Consider the following 15,800-nt stretch of genomic DNA (forward strand, 5'->3'; position numbering starts at 1 on the left):
CTGCACACAATATTCTAGGTGAGGTCTCACCAAGGAATTGTATAACAGTTTCTATAACTTTTTATCAAAATAACATTTTTTTAAAATGCAGAATTGTATACAAATTAATCAAGTTTGTTCTCTTTAATAGTGAAACACTCCATAGCCATGATGAAGGCTCTTCCAGAGATGTTTCCGTCACCTGTAGCCCCGCCAAAAAAGATGGGACAAGCAAGTGAAGCAATGCTGCACATCCTTGAGGTAAGACATGCATTAACTTTTATACTTCTACAAGACCAACAGGAATAGTGGAGTGTTTATGTACTGCTCATTTATTTTTTTGTTTGTGTTTCTAGTCAACAGTAAACCCAGATTCCTTCCTCAAGGGGAGACCACTCTCCTGTCCCATTCTGATTGTGTCTGAGAACAACTGCATGCTGGCCATTGGTACTACACCTGTTAAAACTTTTCCAAAAGAAGACCTCCATGAAGGTGTGCTCTACCTTATGGCATACTATTATGCATTTCATCTTATGTACCCAAAGTGTGTTGCAACTGTCCTGTCTGTGCTTCAGACAGAAGTGATTTCTGATGCAATCCATGCCTGTGATGCAACTTCGTCCTACAAGAAAGCCATTTCAGATTGGAAAAAGTTCATTGGGGAGTAGTGAAAAAGTTCTAAATCAGACTTAGGTCTTGACAAGTTATCATTCACCGCAGTTATTTTCTTCAAGCTCTTACAGGCTCTTAACTTAAAACCAGAACAAAAATGCTGTTTTGTCTTTCTTTTTTTTCTTTTCTTTTTATATTAAGTACTGTCTCAGTGATGTACCTATACTGTACATCTACTAAGCTTTGTTTCATAGGCATTCTAATTGCTGTAATGTGATGCATTGGATTGCAGTTTTGGACAGTCATTTGTGTTACTTGCAGTTTGAGTTAATAAAGCAATGTTAAGAGCATATTTGCTGTACCTGATTTATTGCTTTTGTTTCTTTTTCACATTTATAATCTTATTTTTAGCACCATAGTCTAGATTGAAAGAGGACCTCCATCTTATTTTAAGACTTTAAATACTTATTTTAAACTGAAACGTTCTCTTAGAATAAGCCTGACACTCTTAGAATGTTGATATACACTCACCTAAAGGATTATTAGGAACACCTGTTCAATTTCTCATTAATGCAATTATCTAATCAACCAATCACATGGCAGTTGCTTCAATGCATTTAGGGGTGTGGTCCTGGTCAAGACAATCTCCTGAACTCCAAACTGAATGTCAGAATAGGAAAGAAAGGTGATTTAAGCAATTTTGAGCGTGGCATGGTTGTTGGTGCCAGACGGGCCGGTCTGAGTATTTCACAATCTGCTCAGTTACTGGGATTTTCACGCACAACTATTTCTAGGGTTTACAAAGAATGGTGTGCAAAGGGAAAAACATCCAGTATGCGGCAGCCCTGTGGGCGAAAATGCCTTGGTGATGCTAGAGGTCAGAGGAGAATGGGCCGACTGATTCAAGCTGATAGAAGAGCAACTTTGACTGAAATAACCACTCATTACAACCGAGGTATGCAGCAAAGCATTTGTGAAGCCACAACACGCACAACCTTGAGGCGGATGGGCTACAACAGCAGAAGACCCCACCGGGTACCACTCATCTCCACTACAAATAGGAAAAAGAGGCTACAATTTGCACGAGCTCACCAAAATTGGACAGTTGAACACTGGAAAAATGTTGCCTGGTCTGATGAGTCTCGATTTCTGTTGAGACATTCAAATGGTAGAGTCAGAATTTGGCGTAAACAGAATGAGAACATGGATCCATCATGCCCTGTTACCACTGTGCAGGCTGGTGGTGGTGGTGTAATGGTGTGGGGGATGTTTTCTTGGCATACTTTAGGCCCCTTAGTGCCAATTGGGCATCGTTTAAATGCCACGGCCTACCTGAGCATTGTTTCTGACCATGTCCATCCCTTTATGACCACCATGTACCCATCCTCTGATGGCTACTTCCAGCAGGATAATGCACCATGTCACAAAGCTTGAATCATTTCAAATTGGTTTCTTGAGTTCACTGTACTACAATGGCCCCCACGGTCACCAGATCTCAACCCAATAGAGCATCTTTGGGATGTGGTGGAACGGGAGTGCATCCCACAAATCTCCATCAACTGCAAGATGCTATCCTATCAATATGGGCCAACATTTCTAAAGAATGCTTTCAGCACCTTATTTAATCAATGCCACGTAGAATTAAGGCAGTTCTGAAGGCGAAAGGGGGTCAAACACCGTATTAGTATGGTGTTCCTAATAATCCTTTTGGTGAGTGTATATTCTCATATCAAGACATTCTTACCAAGAGTTTTTAAGATCAACCAAAAATAAAAAGATAAAAATGCTAGGTTTTACTATTTTTGCATTGTTTTCAAGACATATGTACTGCTTAAATCTAGTTAAACTATCTAAGTGTTACGGCGCGTACGCGCCCGGAGCGCAGACAAACAGGCAGGAATCCAGGGATCCGGAACACGGTGTTTAATGGCAGCACAAAGCACGCAACGATACAACATCAATGACCTGACTGGGGAAACAAACGGAAACGCGGACTAAATACAATGGACTAATGACAACAATCAGGAACAGCTGGTAAACACGGGGAATCCACATGCGGTTAACGAGGGGGCGTGGCACACAATAGGAGCGGACAATCGGGGCATGACAGTACCCCCCCTCAAAGGCGCGCACTCCAGGCGTGCCCCAGGGCAGGCGACGGACGAGACGAGACCGGGGACACGGGACCTGGAGAGACAAAAGCAAAAAAACTCAACGGGGCATAGAGAACAAGACAGACACGCAGAACAGACACAGGGACAGCAACTCAGACAACCACCGACAAACCACAGGGAAAGCGGACAGACAGACCAGAAAGGGAGACACAAGGGGAACACCGACAGGCAGAACAAAAGGGGCAGGAGTGAACGAAGGAGAAACAGAAGGACGAGGAGCAGACACAGGGGGCACAAAGGCAAAGGTCGGGGGGAAACAGGGAGCCGGAGGGAACCCCGGCAGGCGAGGGGTGGAAGCCGCAGGGGCCACAGGCGACCGCGAGGAGGGAGCAGGAGGGAAGGCCGAAGGCGAGGAGGAGGAAGGCGAAGGGAGCAACGGAGGAGTCAAGGAGGAAGACGAAGGGGACACAGGCGGAGAGAAAGAGGGAGCAGCAGCCGCGGCAGACGACGACGCAGCCGCCGCGGGCCAAGGCGTAGGCGACCGCCGAGCTGCAGCCAGGGGAACCGCAGGCGAGTCGGGGGGTAGGGCGGGTGGGACCCGGCCCCGGCGCAGGTGTCCCCTCCCCTTCCGGGTGACCGAGAGGAGGGGACCCGGTCGGGGTCTGTCACCCTGGGGTGACGGTGGAGGAATCACAGGGGAATTCACGGGGGCAGTCACAGGGGAAGCCACGGGGGAAACCAAGGCAATCCCCGAGGGGTCCCACTCAAGCTCCCCCTCCGACTCCACTATGGAGGGAGGAGCATCAGGGCAGCAGTCAGGGACCTCCTCGGGGACAGGGGCCACGGGAGCCGTGGGGAGCTCAGGAGCCTGCACAGGTGTTAGTGCGGGGGTGGTTGGAGTAAGGGCCTCAGGCGAGGCAGCAGGCGTGGCCGCGGGCAGAGCGGCGGCATCAGGCAGGGCCGCGGGCAGAGCGCCGGCATCAGGCGGCGCCTCAGCAGGCGTGCGGCCAGCTGCAGGCACGGGAGGCACTGGGGGCGCAGCTGCAGGCACGGGAGTCACTGGGGGCGCAGCTGCAGGCACGGGAGTCACTGGGGGCGCAGCAGCAGGGGACCGAGCGGGCAGCTCAGGCATTGGAGTCACGGGGAGCACGGGAGTCACAGGGAGCACGGGGGTCACAGGGAGCACGGGGGTCACAGGGAGCACGGGGGTCACAGGGAGCACTGGGGGCTGCACAGGAGACTGGGCAAGGGGTGCCCACTCCAGGCCAGCAGGGGGTAGTGCAGCTGGAGCAGGAGGCACAAGAACCTCAGAGGGCGCTGCCGGTGCCACAGGAACCTTGGGGGCCACAGCAGGCTCAGGAACCTCGGGGGGCGCTACGGGGAACTCTGGGGGTGGAACAGGGAGCATAGGGACCTCGGGAACCTCAAAGGACTGTGGCCTAGCAGGGGCCGCGTCCTCCTCTGGAGGGGCCAGCTTCGACCACAGCTGGAGCAGCCTTCTCAAGGTCTCCTCCGCCCTCTCCAGCTGTGGAGGTGGAGTCGCTGGAGAGACGGCAGCAAACTCCCTCCGGAGCTGCTCCAGGAGCGCAACTGCCTCCGGGGAGCCCCTTATGGCGATGAAGGGCCAGGCTGCTGGCTTAGGCAGCGAAGCAGTGGGCGGACGGTCTTTGGGCGTCCGCTGAGGCGAAGCGCCGGTGATGTCACCCGCGAACACCGCCGGGTGGAGAATCGAGCAGGGATTCTCCCAGCGCATAGCAGGGTAAGCGGCGGAAACAGAGACGGCCCTTAGACAGACCTCAGGCGTGTCCTCCTGTCTTCTGCCTTTCCGCGTCTTCCGCGTTCCTGCTGCTGTGCGGCCAGGCACCTCGGGAGCCGGCTTTGATCGCCGGTCAGCTTCCGGCCAATACAGGCTGGGATCGCAGAACGCGTAGTTCGCGGGGATCATCTGCGGAACCCCAGGAAGATCCTCCCTCAGCCTTTGTGCGGGCGAAGTACCTGGTCTTTTCCTTTGGAGTCTGGTCATTCTGTTACGGCGCGTACGCGCCCGGAGCACAGACAAACAGGCAGGAATCCAGGGATCAGGAACACGGGGTTTAATGGAAGCACAAAACACGCAACGATACAACATCAATGACCGGACTGGGGAAACAAATGGAAACGCGGACTAAATACAATGGACTAATGACAACAATCAGGAACAGCTGGTAAACACGGGGAATCCACATGCGGTTAATGAGGGGGCGTGGCACACAAGAGGAGCGGACGATCGGGGCATGACATAAGTTTACTTAGTTTTTTTCTTATTTTAAGACAGTAAACAAGATTTTTTGTCTTGTTTCAAGACATCTTACCAAGTCAAATTTTCTCACCCATTGGCAGATAACTTTGCTTGATTTGAGTTTTTTTTTCTTAATTTTTGTTTTATTTTCTTATTTTTGCATGTTAATTTTTTGCAGTGCAGAAACTGTAGATCCGATCTGGTGCACCTTTAATGTGCTGGACACATCTGAGCCCAAACCGGGTGGTGATGTTCTCAGTCAAGACACTTTGTGGGAAAATGCAGAGTTGACGCTTGCAGCCGCAGTGCATTTACTTTTAAAGTCCGTGATTGTGTGCAGTCTGTGCCACCCTGGTGGAAGTGTGACTCTGCGTGCTCCCGGTACCAGCATTTCAAGTCCTTTACAGCACTCCGAACTCCATATGAAGCAGCTGGTGAGTCCTGCTGGTGAGTCCTGCGTTATACGCGTTCACTGCCTCATGGATAATTCTATCCACCCAGGGTTTTTGGTTAGCAAAGGTCTTTAATAAATAAACAATAAACTTTAAACAATAAAGTTTATTGTTGCCGTGGGGATTATATCATTAGCCAGCAAAAAGTGATGAAAGGGATGACTGGACTAGGCTGTGAAACAACAAGAGGACTAGGACAAGCAGGTGGAATGGGCGGAGCTGGTGCTGGGCATCATGACCTTTACAAAAAGCCAATGGGACTGGGGACCAGGAACCACACAATGAGACATCAATGAGACCCAATGATGAACAATATATAAATATCTATTTGCATTATGTCTTTTTGATCTGATCAATATTTTTTACTACCAGAATGGACCAGTTTTATGCTTTGAGCCCAATGGGGAGCTCACCCTGCAACCCTCACCCGAGACACTGGCTGCGCAGAGAGCCCACGTGGGCCAGATTGGGATGGGTACACCATGCGAGGTCAAGGATCCGGTGGCGGTCTGGACGGAGGCCACGAGCAGACTGGTGGCTCAAGGAGGAAGCCCCCTGAAGAGGCAGGACCAGAGGAGGAACATGACCCCACTATTTCCTCTTTACACCTTACTGACAATCCCCTCACACTGCACTTCTCACCCGCCGTGGCAGAGCCCCCCTCACGCTGCACTCCTCACCCATCGCGGCAGAGCCCCCCTCACGCTGCACTCCTCACCCACCGTGGCAGAGCCCCCCTCACTCTGCACTCCTCACCCATCGCGGCAGAGCCCCCCTCACGCTGCACTCCTCACCCACCGTGGCAGAGCCCCCCTCACTCTGCACTCCTCACCCATAGCGGCAGAGCCCCTCTCACGCTGCACTCCTCACCCACCGTGGCAGAGCCCCCCTCACTCTGCACTCCTCACCCATAGCGGCAGAGCCCCTCTCACGCTGCACTCCTCACCCATCGCGGCAGAGCCCCCCTCACTCTGCACTCCTCACCCGACTTGGCAGAGCCCCCCTCACTCTACACTCCTCACCCACCGCGGTAGAGCCCCCCTCACTCTGCACTCCTCACCCGTCGTGGCAGAGCCCCCCTCACACTGCACTCCTCACCCACCCCGGCAGTGCCCCCCTCACTCTGCACTCCTCGCCCACTGTGGCTGAGCACCCCTCGCTCTGCACTCCTCTCCCACAATGGCAGACCAGCCATAGCAGTCAGGTGGCCAGGAGATTGCAGGGTTGAGGCTGAACTGCTGGGCTGCCATCTAGCAGGACTACAACAGGATCAGACAGCTGGTCCTGAGTAGCCTGGGGCTCATGCAGGCCACATCGCTTCAGCTTTTTGAAATAAACCACATTTTCCTCCCCTCTAGCCCTTATCAGCTTCACTGACACCTTGACCACCCATAGCCCCCCGCCGACACCTAGACCACCCATAGCCCTCCGCCGACACCTTGACCATTCATAGCCCGCGCCAACACCTCGACCAGTAATAGCCCCCCCGCCGACACCAAGACCACCCATAGGCCCCCACGACACCTTGACCACCCATAGCCCCTCGCCGAAACCTCGACCAACCATAGCTCCCCACAGACACCTTGACCACCAATCGGCCCCCTGTCGACATCTTGACCAGCCATAGCCCCACGCCAACACCAAGACCACCAATAGTCCCCCTCTCCCAGCCATCTCCCACCTGTACGAAAACCACATCATCCATCATGCGAACAGCATAGTGAAGGACAGCAGAGAGTATCATCGGGGTCCCTCTCCCAGCCATCTCCCACCTGTACGAAAAGCACATCATCCGTCGTGCGAACAGCATAGTGAAGGACAGCAGAGAGTATCATCGGTGTCCCTCTCCCAGCCTTCTCCCACCTGTACGAAAAGCACATCATCCGTCGTGCGAACAGCATAGTGAACGACACTTCTCGCCCCTCACATGCACTGTTCTCTCTCCTGGCTTGGCTCTAACAAGCCATGTTTGGTGCTTGTTGGTCTCACATCTCATTCCAGCCCTCATGTTAAACACTCCCAGCTGCCTCCAGTCTGTTCCATCATTAGTCCTGTATTTAAGTGCTTCCTGGTCCTGTGTTCCCCAGTTTGATCATTGATGTTGTGCCCTACGTGTTGCCTGTTCACTGGCCTCTCATCCTGATCCCAAAAAGTCCCTGTTTGTTGCCTGACAACACCTGCTCCACGAGTCTTTCATCCCGGTGAACACGTCACCAACCACCAGTGACATCTCTGTGGATCCCAGAAATATGAGCCTAGCTGCACGGCGGCATGTTTGCAATGTCATGTTTGCCTCACTTGTTCACTTGTTACTAGAAATGTAAATGTAATGATATGCAAGTGAGTATGTTTGCTTTGAAGGAACAGAGATCATATCTGCTTAGGTACAGGGCACAGAAACAGGTAAATCCTGTAAGGTAACGGTCTTAAAGTCAGCATAAATTCCAACACAGTTCTGGAATATGAAGTTCATAGTCAGTCATAATTTTGTGGCTTTAAATGTGACTTTAAATAAATCCTAACAGTATGTGTGATTGTGAGGGGGTGTGGGGTCTCAGGGTGTAACCTCTGGCTCTGGGCTTGTTTCCTGTCCCTCCTGCTGTATGTGTGATTGTGGGGGGGTGTGGGGTCTCAGGGTGTAACCTCTGTCTCTGGACTTGTTTCCTGTCCCTCCTGTTGTATGTGTGATTGTGGGGGGGGTGTGGGGTCTCAGGGTGTAACCTCTGTCTCTGGGCTTGTTTCCTGTCCCTCCTGTTGTATGTGTGATTGTGGGGGGGGTGTGGGGTTCAGGGTGTAACCTCGGGCTCTGGGCTTGTTTGCTGTCCCCCCTCATTTATGTGTGAAGTTTGCATGTTCTTCCAATGTGAACTTTTTCCTTTTTTTTGTTTGGAAAACATGAAACTGCGATCAGCCGATTGGGATCTCTAAGCTGCCCTTAGTGTGAGTCTGTATGTGTGAGTTTGTGCTCTGCTATAAACTAGTATCCTACCCATTGTGCCCCCCACCCTGTGCCCTCTGGGACAGGCTCCAGGCTCCCCACTCCCCTGGACAGGATAAGCAGTAATGGAGGACGGCTCCACACTGTTCCAAAGAAAGGGCTCCAGCTCCCTTCAGGACTTCGGACCAGCTGCTCTCACTTCACGCCTCCAGGCTTGTGGGTATGGTTCCCACTCCTGGTTCTGCATGTACAGCTTGCATGTTCTCCCCGTGTTCCTGTGGGTTTCCTCAGGTTCCCTCCTGCTGTCCAAGATCATGTAGTTTGGTGAATTAGTGTCTCTTGATTGTCCTCAGCGTGTGAGTGAGTGTTTGCCCTGTGATGGACTGGCTTCCCATCCAGTGTGTCTCTGCCTTGTGCCCTGTGCTTCCTGTGATGTGTGTGTCCCATAACCCTGTACTGGATAAGCGCTTATTGGAATTTGTTGGATATTTTTTGATATTTGATCTTTCTGTTCCTGAGGATGGCTAAAGCTGGTCCAACTTGTATAACTGGTAAAGTTATGGAGGCTATAATCAAAGAGAAAATGGTAGATTACCTGGACTCAAATAACATTTTGAGGGATAGCCAGCATGGATTTAGGAGAGGTAGATCCTGTTTAACAAATCTGTTGGAGTTTTTTGAGGAAGATACTCAGGAAGTTGATGATAAGAAGGCCTATGATGTCATCTACTTAGATTTCCAAAAGGTTTTTAATGTTGTCCCCCACAAGAGGCTCTTACTTAAACTCAAAGTGACAGGTATTTTAGGAACTGTAGCAACCTGGATTGATAACTGGTTACCAGATAGGAAGCAGCGAGTAGTTATAAGAGGCACAATGTCATAGTGGGCCTGCGTTCATAGTGGGGTACCGCAGGGTTCAATTTTAGGACCACTATTGCTCCTAATTTACATAAATGATATAGACACCAATATATACAGTAAACTGGTGAAATTTGCAGATGACACTAAGGTGGGTGGTGTAGCAGGTACTGAACTAGCAGCTCAGCAGCTACAGCGGGATCTTGATTTAATTAGTGACTGGGCCGATACCTGGCAGATGAAAGTTAACATAGACAAATGTAAGGTACTCCATGTAGGGAGCAGAAATATAAAGTACAGGTATTTTATGGGACCTACTGAAATAAAGGTAGCTGATTATGAGAAAGACCTTGGTGTGTATGTTGATGCTTCCATGTCTCATTCTCGCCAGTGCGGGGAAGCAATAAAAAAGGCCAATAGGATGTTGGGGTATATCTCCAGGTGTGTGGAGTTAAGGGAGTCAAGGGAGGTAATGCTAAGATTATACAATTCCTTGGTGATACCTCACCTAGAATATTGCGTGCAGGTTTGGTCACCATATCTTTAAAAGGACATTGCGGCCTTAGAAAAGGTGCAGCGTAGGGCCACAAGAATGATTTCTGGTCTTAGAGGAATGTCATACGAGGAAAGGTTAGTTGAGCTAAATCTGTTCAGCCTCAAGCAAAGGAGACTGAGGGGGGACATGATCCAGGTCTATAAGATTCTAACAGGTTTGGATGCTGTTCAACCAAATAGTTACTTCAGCATTAGTTCAAATACAAGAACTTGTGGCCATAGGTGGAAATTAGCGGGAGAACATTTCAAACTGGATTTAAGGAAGCACTTCTTTACACAGCGTGTAGTCAGAGTATGGAATAGTCTTCCCAGATAACATAGTGCAAGCTGAATCCTTGGGTTCCTTTAAATCAGAGCTAGATAAGATTTTAACAACTCTGAGTTATTGGTTAAGTTCTCCCCAAGCGAGCTTGATGGGCCGAATGGCCTCCTCTCGTTTGTATAGTTCTTATGTTCTTATTAACTTTTGGCTTAAATATGAGAATTTAACTTCATAGTGTTCAATGCATATCTAGAATAAATTTTCATTATTAGAGTATGGAAAAAATTTTGGATGTTAAAAATTATCACTCTGAACCTGATCACTTGACTCTCCTTCCTAACACAAATACTGTACACTCCGAGCACAGACGGAAAGAAAAGAAGAAATGTGACATATATGTGCTACACCCTTTATTTTCATGAATATTATATATATAGAATAATGTAAAAAAACAAATCTGACAGTACTTGTCAAAGCTTGTTCTGTCTAATCCTGACACAGTCTGTCTATAATTGCACATATATGCATGTTTCACCTGAAACCACATGATCCCAAACTTGTTTCTAAACAGACATAGAAATTCATTCATAGTAGAACTGCTCTTATACAGTACCTTTCTACCTAATTTCTATCTACTGTACAAAATCAAAGAGTAGGATTATAGTTTGTTTACGGCCAACAATGTCAGTGACAGTTATTCTCATGAATAAGCTAAATAAATAACTAAACAAGCTAAATAAATATCTGTCATATGTATAGTTTGCATACTGTACTGTTTTAATTATAAACTCCAGCTCCAGTGTTTGCCCAGTCTGTTCTTCTCAGTCTGGCCTCAGTCCAAAACCACACCTCAGGCTGCTTCTGCAGCCTGAGAAGCAGGAAGTTCCTCCCATTTTCATACACAGACGACTTTGAGAGAAAACGAAACTGAATCTTATCAGTGTTCGTGGTAAAATAGCAGAAGCCAGCTCAGCACTGGATCTGAGCGAGTTCAGCTGTGCAATTTGTCTGGATCTACTGAAGGATCCAGTGACTATCAACTCTGGACACAGTTACTGTATGAGCTGCATTAAGAGCTGCTGGGATCAGGAGGATCATCTTGGAGTTTACAGCTGCCCCCAGTGCAGACAGACCTTCATACCCAGACCTGTTCTGGGCAGAAACAGCATGCTGGCTGAAGTGGTGGAGAAACTGAAGGTAACTGGACTACAAGCAGCTATTCCTGCTGCCCATTATGCTGGACCTGGAGATGTGGAGTGTGACGTCTGTACTGGGAGAAAACACAAAGCTGTCAAGTCCTGCCTGGTGTGTCTGGCCTCTTACTGTGAAACTCACCTCCAGCCTCACTATGAGTCTCCAGCTTTTAAGAAGCACAAGCTGACTGATGTCACTGGACGTCTGCAGGACAAGGTTTGTTCCCTCCATGACAAACCCTTGGAGGTCTACTGCCGTACCGACCAGCAGAGTATTTGTTATCCCTGTCCGATGGATGAACACAAAGGCCATGATACAGTCTCAGCTGCTGCAGGAAGGACGGAGATACAGGTCAGGCTAGAAGTGCTCTTACTGTATATAAATATAAAGATAATTTCAAATAAATGGATTTTGTCTTAACAATTGTTAGTGTAATTGCTACGAAACACTCAGAACAAGTCTGGTTCGGTAAAGTTTTCATGACCTGCTCGTCCGATCTTCCTGTGTGCCACACCCCCTTGTTACTTCGTGTGGAATCCCGCTGTTCTCAGCTATGTCTAGTTGTCGTTAATCAATTCTGTGTATTTACTGCTTCTGAAGTCTGTCTTACCCCTATCCGGTCATTGACGGTCATGCTTGCTTTTCTGTTCTGTGTTTTGGTGATTTCCCCGAATAAAACCCCGCTAACCCGACTTCACGACTTTCTGTGCTGCTTCCCCGGACGCAATCCATGATAAAAATGAAATAAAAATGAACTGAAAATGCAAGTTTAAAAACTTCTGATTGAATTCCTACTGAAACTCCTTCAGATGTGTGAGCTAAGAGGTTTTAAATACGGTGTGATTGTTGGTACTAATTAGGGGTGTAACAATTATACATCGATTTGTATCGATATATTGATTCACCGGCAAACGATCTGATGCATATGACAGCATGAATATTGATACATGCATTTTTATTTTCTCGCCTGTTCCAGTATTGTTTTCATGATCCACTCCGACAAATACATGGTCTACACCCAACACGTTGATCGCGATCTACTGCTCGATCGCAAAGGTAGTGTGGGTAGATCATATGGCATAAAAAATAGAGGATGCGTTCATCCGCTCCAGTTGCTGCAAGCTACCAAGTCGCTGTCGTGTTTCTGGGCAGTTCGGGCACGGGAGCGTGGCATGGTGCAGGCACAAAAAAGGGCAGACGACCCACTGGCGGCTCCAGGAACACAAAAACGGGGTTTATTAAACAAAACTGAAAATACTATAAACACAACTAAACCAAAAAGACCACAAGGGGTCAAAAACAGAAAGGGGATTAAACAAGACTAAATAACAAAAACCGAATACACGCAGAACACTGAAAATAGCAAAACCATCAACCAACGACAATCATAGACATAGACACGACGCGATGAACCAGCGGGGAACAGAACAAAGGCAGGAACTAATATACTACGGGGGTAATGACTAACACAGGGCAGGTGAGGCTGATTAACAAAGACTAGGGAAACAGGACACAGGTGAAACCAATTAACTCAAAGACACTAACAATCAGGGAAACTAAACACTAACCAAGGAATGCATATATCAACACTAGGGAAGTACATAGGAATAACACAGGCAGGGGAACAAGACAATTTATTTACTAAATTTAAGAAAGGGTATAAAAATGAATGCGGGAGCTGGACCAAGTAAGAAGCCAAAAACCTACCACTTCCATACGAAATGGGGGGAGGACTGTTTTCCACCATGTCATATTCGAAGTGCGTTTGCCTCATCTGTCAGTCTACCGTTGCTATTCCGAAGAAGGGGAATGTGGAGTGGCATTTTCAGACTGTTCATAAAAACTGCGATATTAACTTCCCTCCGAAAAGCGAGCTGAGAAAGAGAAAGGTGAAGGAACTAAAAGCCCAGTTCAATTCAAAAATGCTTTATTCATCCCAAAGGGAAATTTATAATAAATAATAAATATAGGTTTTGCATTTTTATAGTAGGTAGATCATTTTGACTTGGTCATTTATCAGTAGCTCGCAAGCTAGTGTACCTTCAGAGCGTGTGTTTAGTACTGGCTCAGAGCACACAATCTCCTGGACACGTTGACCATTTAATTTTTCTTTAAAAAAAAAAAAAGCCTCTCAAAGAAGAATACTGATATACTTGTTTCACCGCAGAAGTCAGTCATGTTGATCTTCCTCACTCTACTTGTCTGTCCATGCAATGTTTTTTATTTGACTTTATTGCACTTTATTTTACTTGTTATTGTTGTATCCCAGCGTAGGGCGAGCAAGCAGGGAATCAGGGTCAGGCAGACGGAAATCCAACAAAAGGGGGGGGGGGGGGGGGGGAATTGCAAGCACAGCACATAACATGGGGAAAACTTCAATGACAGATCTGGGTGACAGACTCTGACATGGATTTAAATACACAGGACTAGACGAAACAATAAGAAACAGCTGGGAACATTCGGGATTGCACACAAAGTTAATGAGGGGCGTAGCACACAAGAGGGTCATACGAGTAGGTCATGACGGTTATGGACATACTTTTGTACTTTTGGTTACACTTTTGTATTTGTCTGGAGAAGACTTGATTAGAAAAAAAATTAGTCACCATCTTAATCTACATCCATCCAAAGTTATTATTTTTACCTTATTTTGCTTGATTTATGGGACATACTTGACTACACTAGATTTTGTTTACAGTTCCCAATAAAATATGATAAAATGCTAATTATATTTGCCTTTTTTAATTTATTGAAATGTAAAGGATTGTGTGAAATTTCATCATTTCGACTACTATCCCCAGTATCGAACTGAATCTAATCGTATCATATCGTATCATGGGAATTTCTGAGGTATCAAAAAAAAATCTAACCGTTGGCTTAAGGAATCGATATTGTATCGTATCGCAAGTAAAGCTATGATTTACACCCCTAGTACTAATGCTGCATTCCATCTGAACTTAATGGCTTATCGGGGTAACTTGTCGGATTTAAGGTAGTCTGGGCAAAATGTAAGTGAATGAATATGAAGTTCATTTAAACTGTGGTACCTTAAATCCGACAATTTACCCCGACAAGCCAGTAACCCCATTTCGTAATACAGGCCACTGAAGTCAGAGAAATCTACACAACCCTGACCTCAGAATACAAGATGGTCTTGCCCCTTATTCACTAGAAGTTAAAGCTGTAGTTTTATACTGTTTATTAGCACTTATATCTTATTTTTGGCTCATTAAATTAGTCGTACACACAGTACTGTATAGCTGTTATCTGTGGACATGTTGCTATGGTGTTTTTGTGTGCAAAATACCATGTAATGTGTTGTTACCAACTGATATTGCTAACAATGGCTAACAATTAACCAGGCTAGAAATGGGGGTCGTTTCAGCAAAGCAGGATTTCTTGCTTAGCCAGACAGCGTGTCGGGTTTATCCAGCTGAGAAAGAAATTTTGCTTTTTGAAACATGTCACTGGCTTTGCTAAATGGCTGTCCGACTTGCTGTACTGAAACGTGTTTAACTCATCTGTGACGTTGTTCCCAGCTCCGAGTTCCGACCTCCGAGGTAAATGGAGCGCAGCATAAGAGTAGTGGTTCTATCATGTCAGAAACAGCCACTGTCCTGGGATTTTAATTTCACACACTTCAGTGTGTAGAGTTTACTGAGAATGGTGCAGTAAACATGAAACAGCCAGAGTGTGATAGTTCTGGGGCAGCCTGTGGCTGAGTGGGCTAAGCCTCTCTGCCTATGATCAGAAGATTGCTAGTTCAAGCCTGACCTTCGTACATCTGGGGGTCCCTGAGTAAGGCCCTTAACCCCCAGCTCTATGGGTGCTGCTATGGGTAGCTGCAAAGAGTCCCTTTGCAGCCAGCTTGCTCTCACCTACAGAGTGCAAGTTGGGTGGGGTGTTAAGAGAATTTCCCCACAAGGATCAGTGAAAGCATCAATTATTGTTATTATTAAAATACCTTGAGTCAAAGGCTCTGGTATTAACATGCGTCTCCAGATCCATCTCAACCATCTGTTTGTAATTGGATCTCACTTTCCTGCAGTAATTTAAATAAGCACATAAAATAACTTGGATTAGGCGACCTTTGAATTAACTGGGAAGGGGTGCATGTGTAACTCAAGAGGGGGCATTGGACTAAAGATTTTTGTTGAGGAACAGTATTTGTTGAACATTGTGTTCGTTTTTTTATTCACAACTTCTCCCACTTTAGAGAATACCCACTAACATGGAACGGAGGTCCCTGGAGAGCATAAAAACTGTATTGCAAGTTCATATAAGTGTGGATACACAACACTATGCCAGAACTGCAAAGGGTCTTCAGAACGCAGTATATTTGGGTCACTGAGGTACTGCTGAACCTCCACAGTAGAATCTGCTGTCAAACTCTTGACCCGTCTGCTCTCCCCCGCATCACTGTCCAGAAGATCCCGCAGACCTGGAACTAAAATGACAAAGCATGAATCATTATATACACTTATGCATTTTGTACTGTGCAATAATAATTGTACATCCAAATTCAGTGTAATTGAACATTCACATTAAAATGTGAAAG

The 15,800-nt window shown here is 47.2% G+C and overlaps 1 protein-coding gene across 3 annotated transcripts in view; it reads left to right on the plus strand.

The window, feature by feature from the left end:
- The first annotated feature begins 10,961 nt into the window (after nt 1-10,961).
- LOC111844187 (tripartite motif-containing protein 16-like) overlaps nt 10,962-15,800 on the plus strand; it is a 153,578-nt gene continuing 148,739 nt past the window's right edge. For 2 of the 3 annotated variants that reach the window (XM_072707439.1, XM_072707437.1), the window contains exon 1: nt 10,962-11,593. In XM_072707439.1, coding sequence (XP_072563540.1) covers nt 11,108-11,593 — 486 coding nt within the window. In that variant the 5' untranslated portion in view covers nt 10,962-11,107. The remainder of the gene's footprint in view (nt 11,594-15,800) is intronic. The other variant, XM_072707438.1, reaches the window with a different exon arrangement.

This window comes from Paramormyrops kingsleyae, chromosome 25 (genome assembly GCF_048594095.1).
Source record: "Paramormyrops kingsleyae isolate MSU_618 chromosome 25, PKINGS_0.4, whole genome shotgun sequence".
Lineage (NCBI taxonomy): Eukaryota > Metazoa > Chordata > Actinopteri > Osteoglossiformes > Mormyridae > Paramormyrops > Paramormyrops kingsleyae.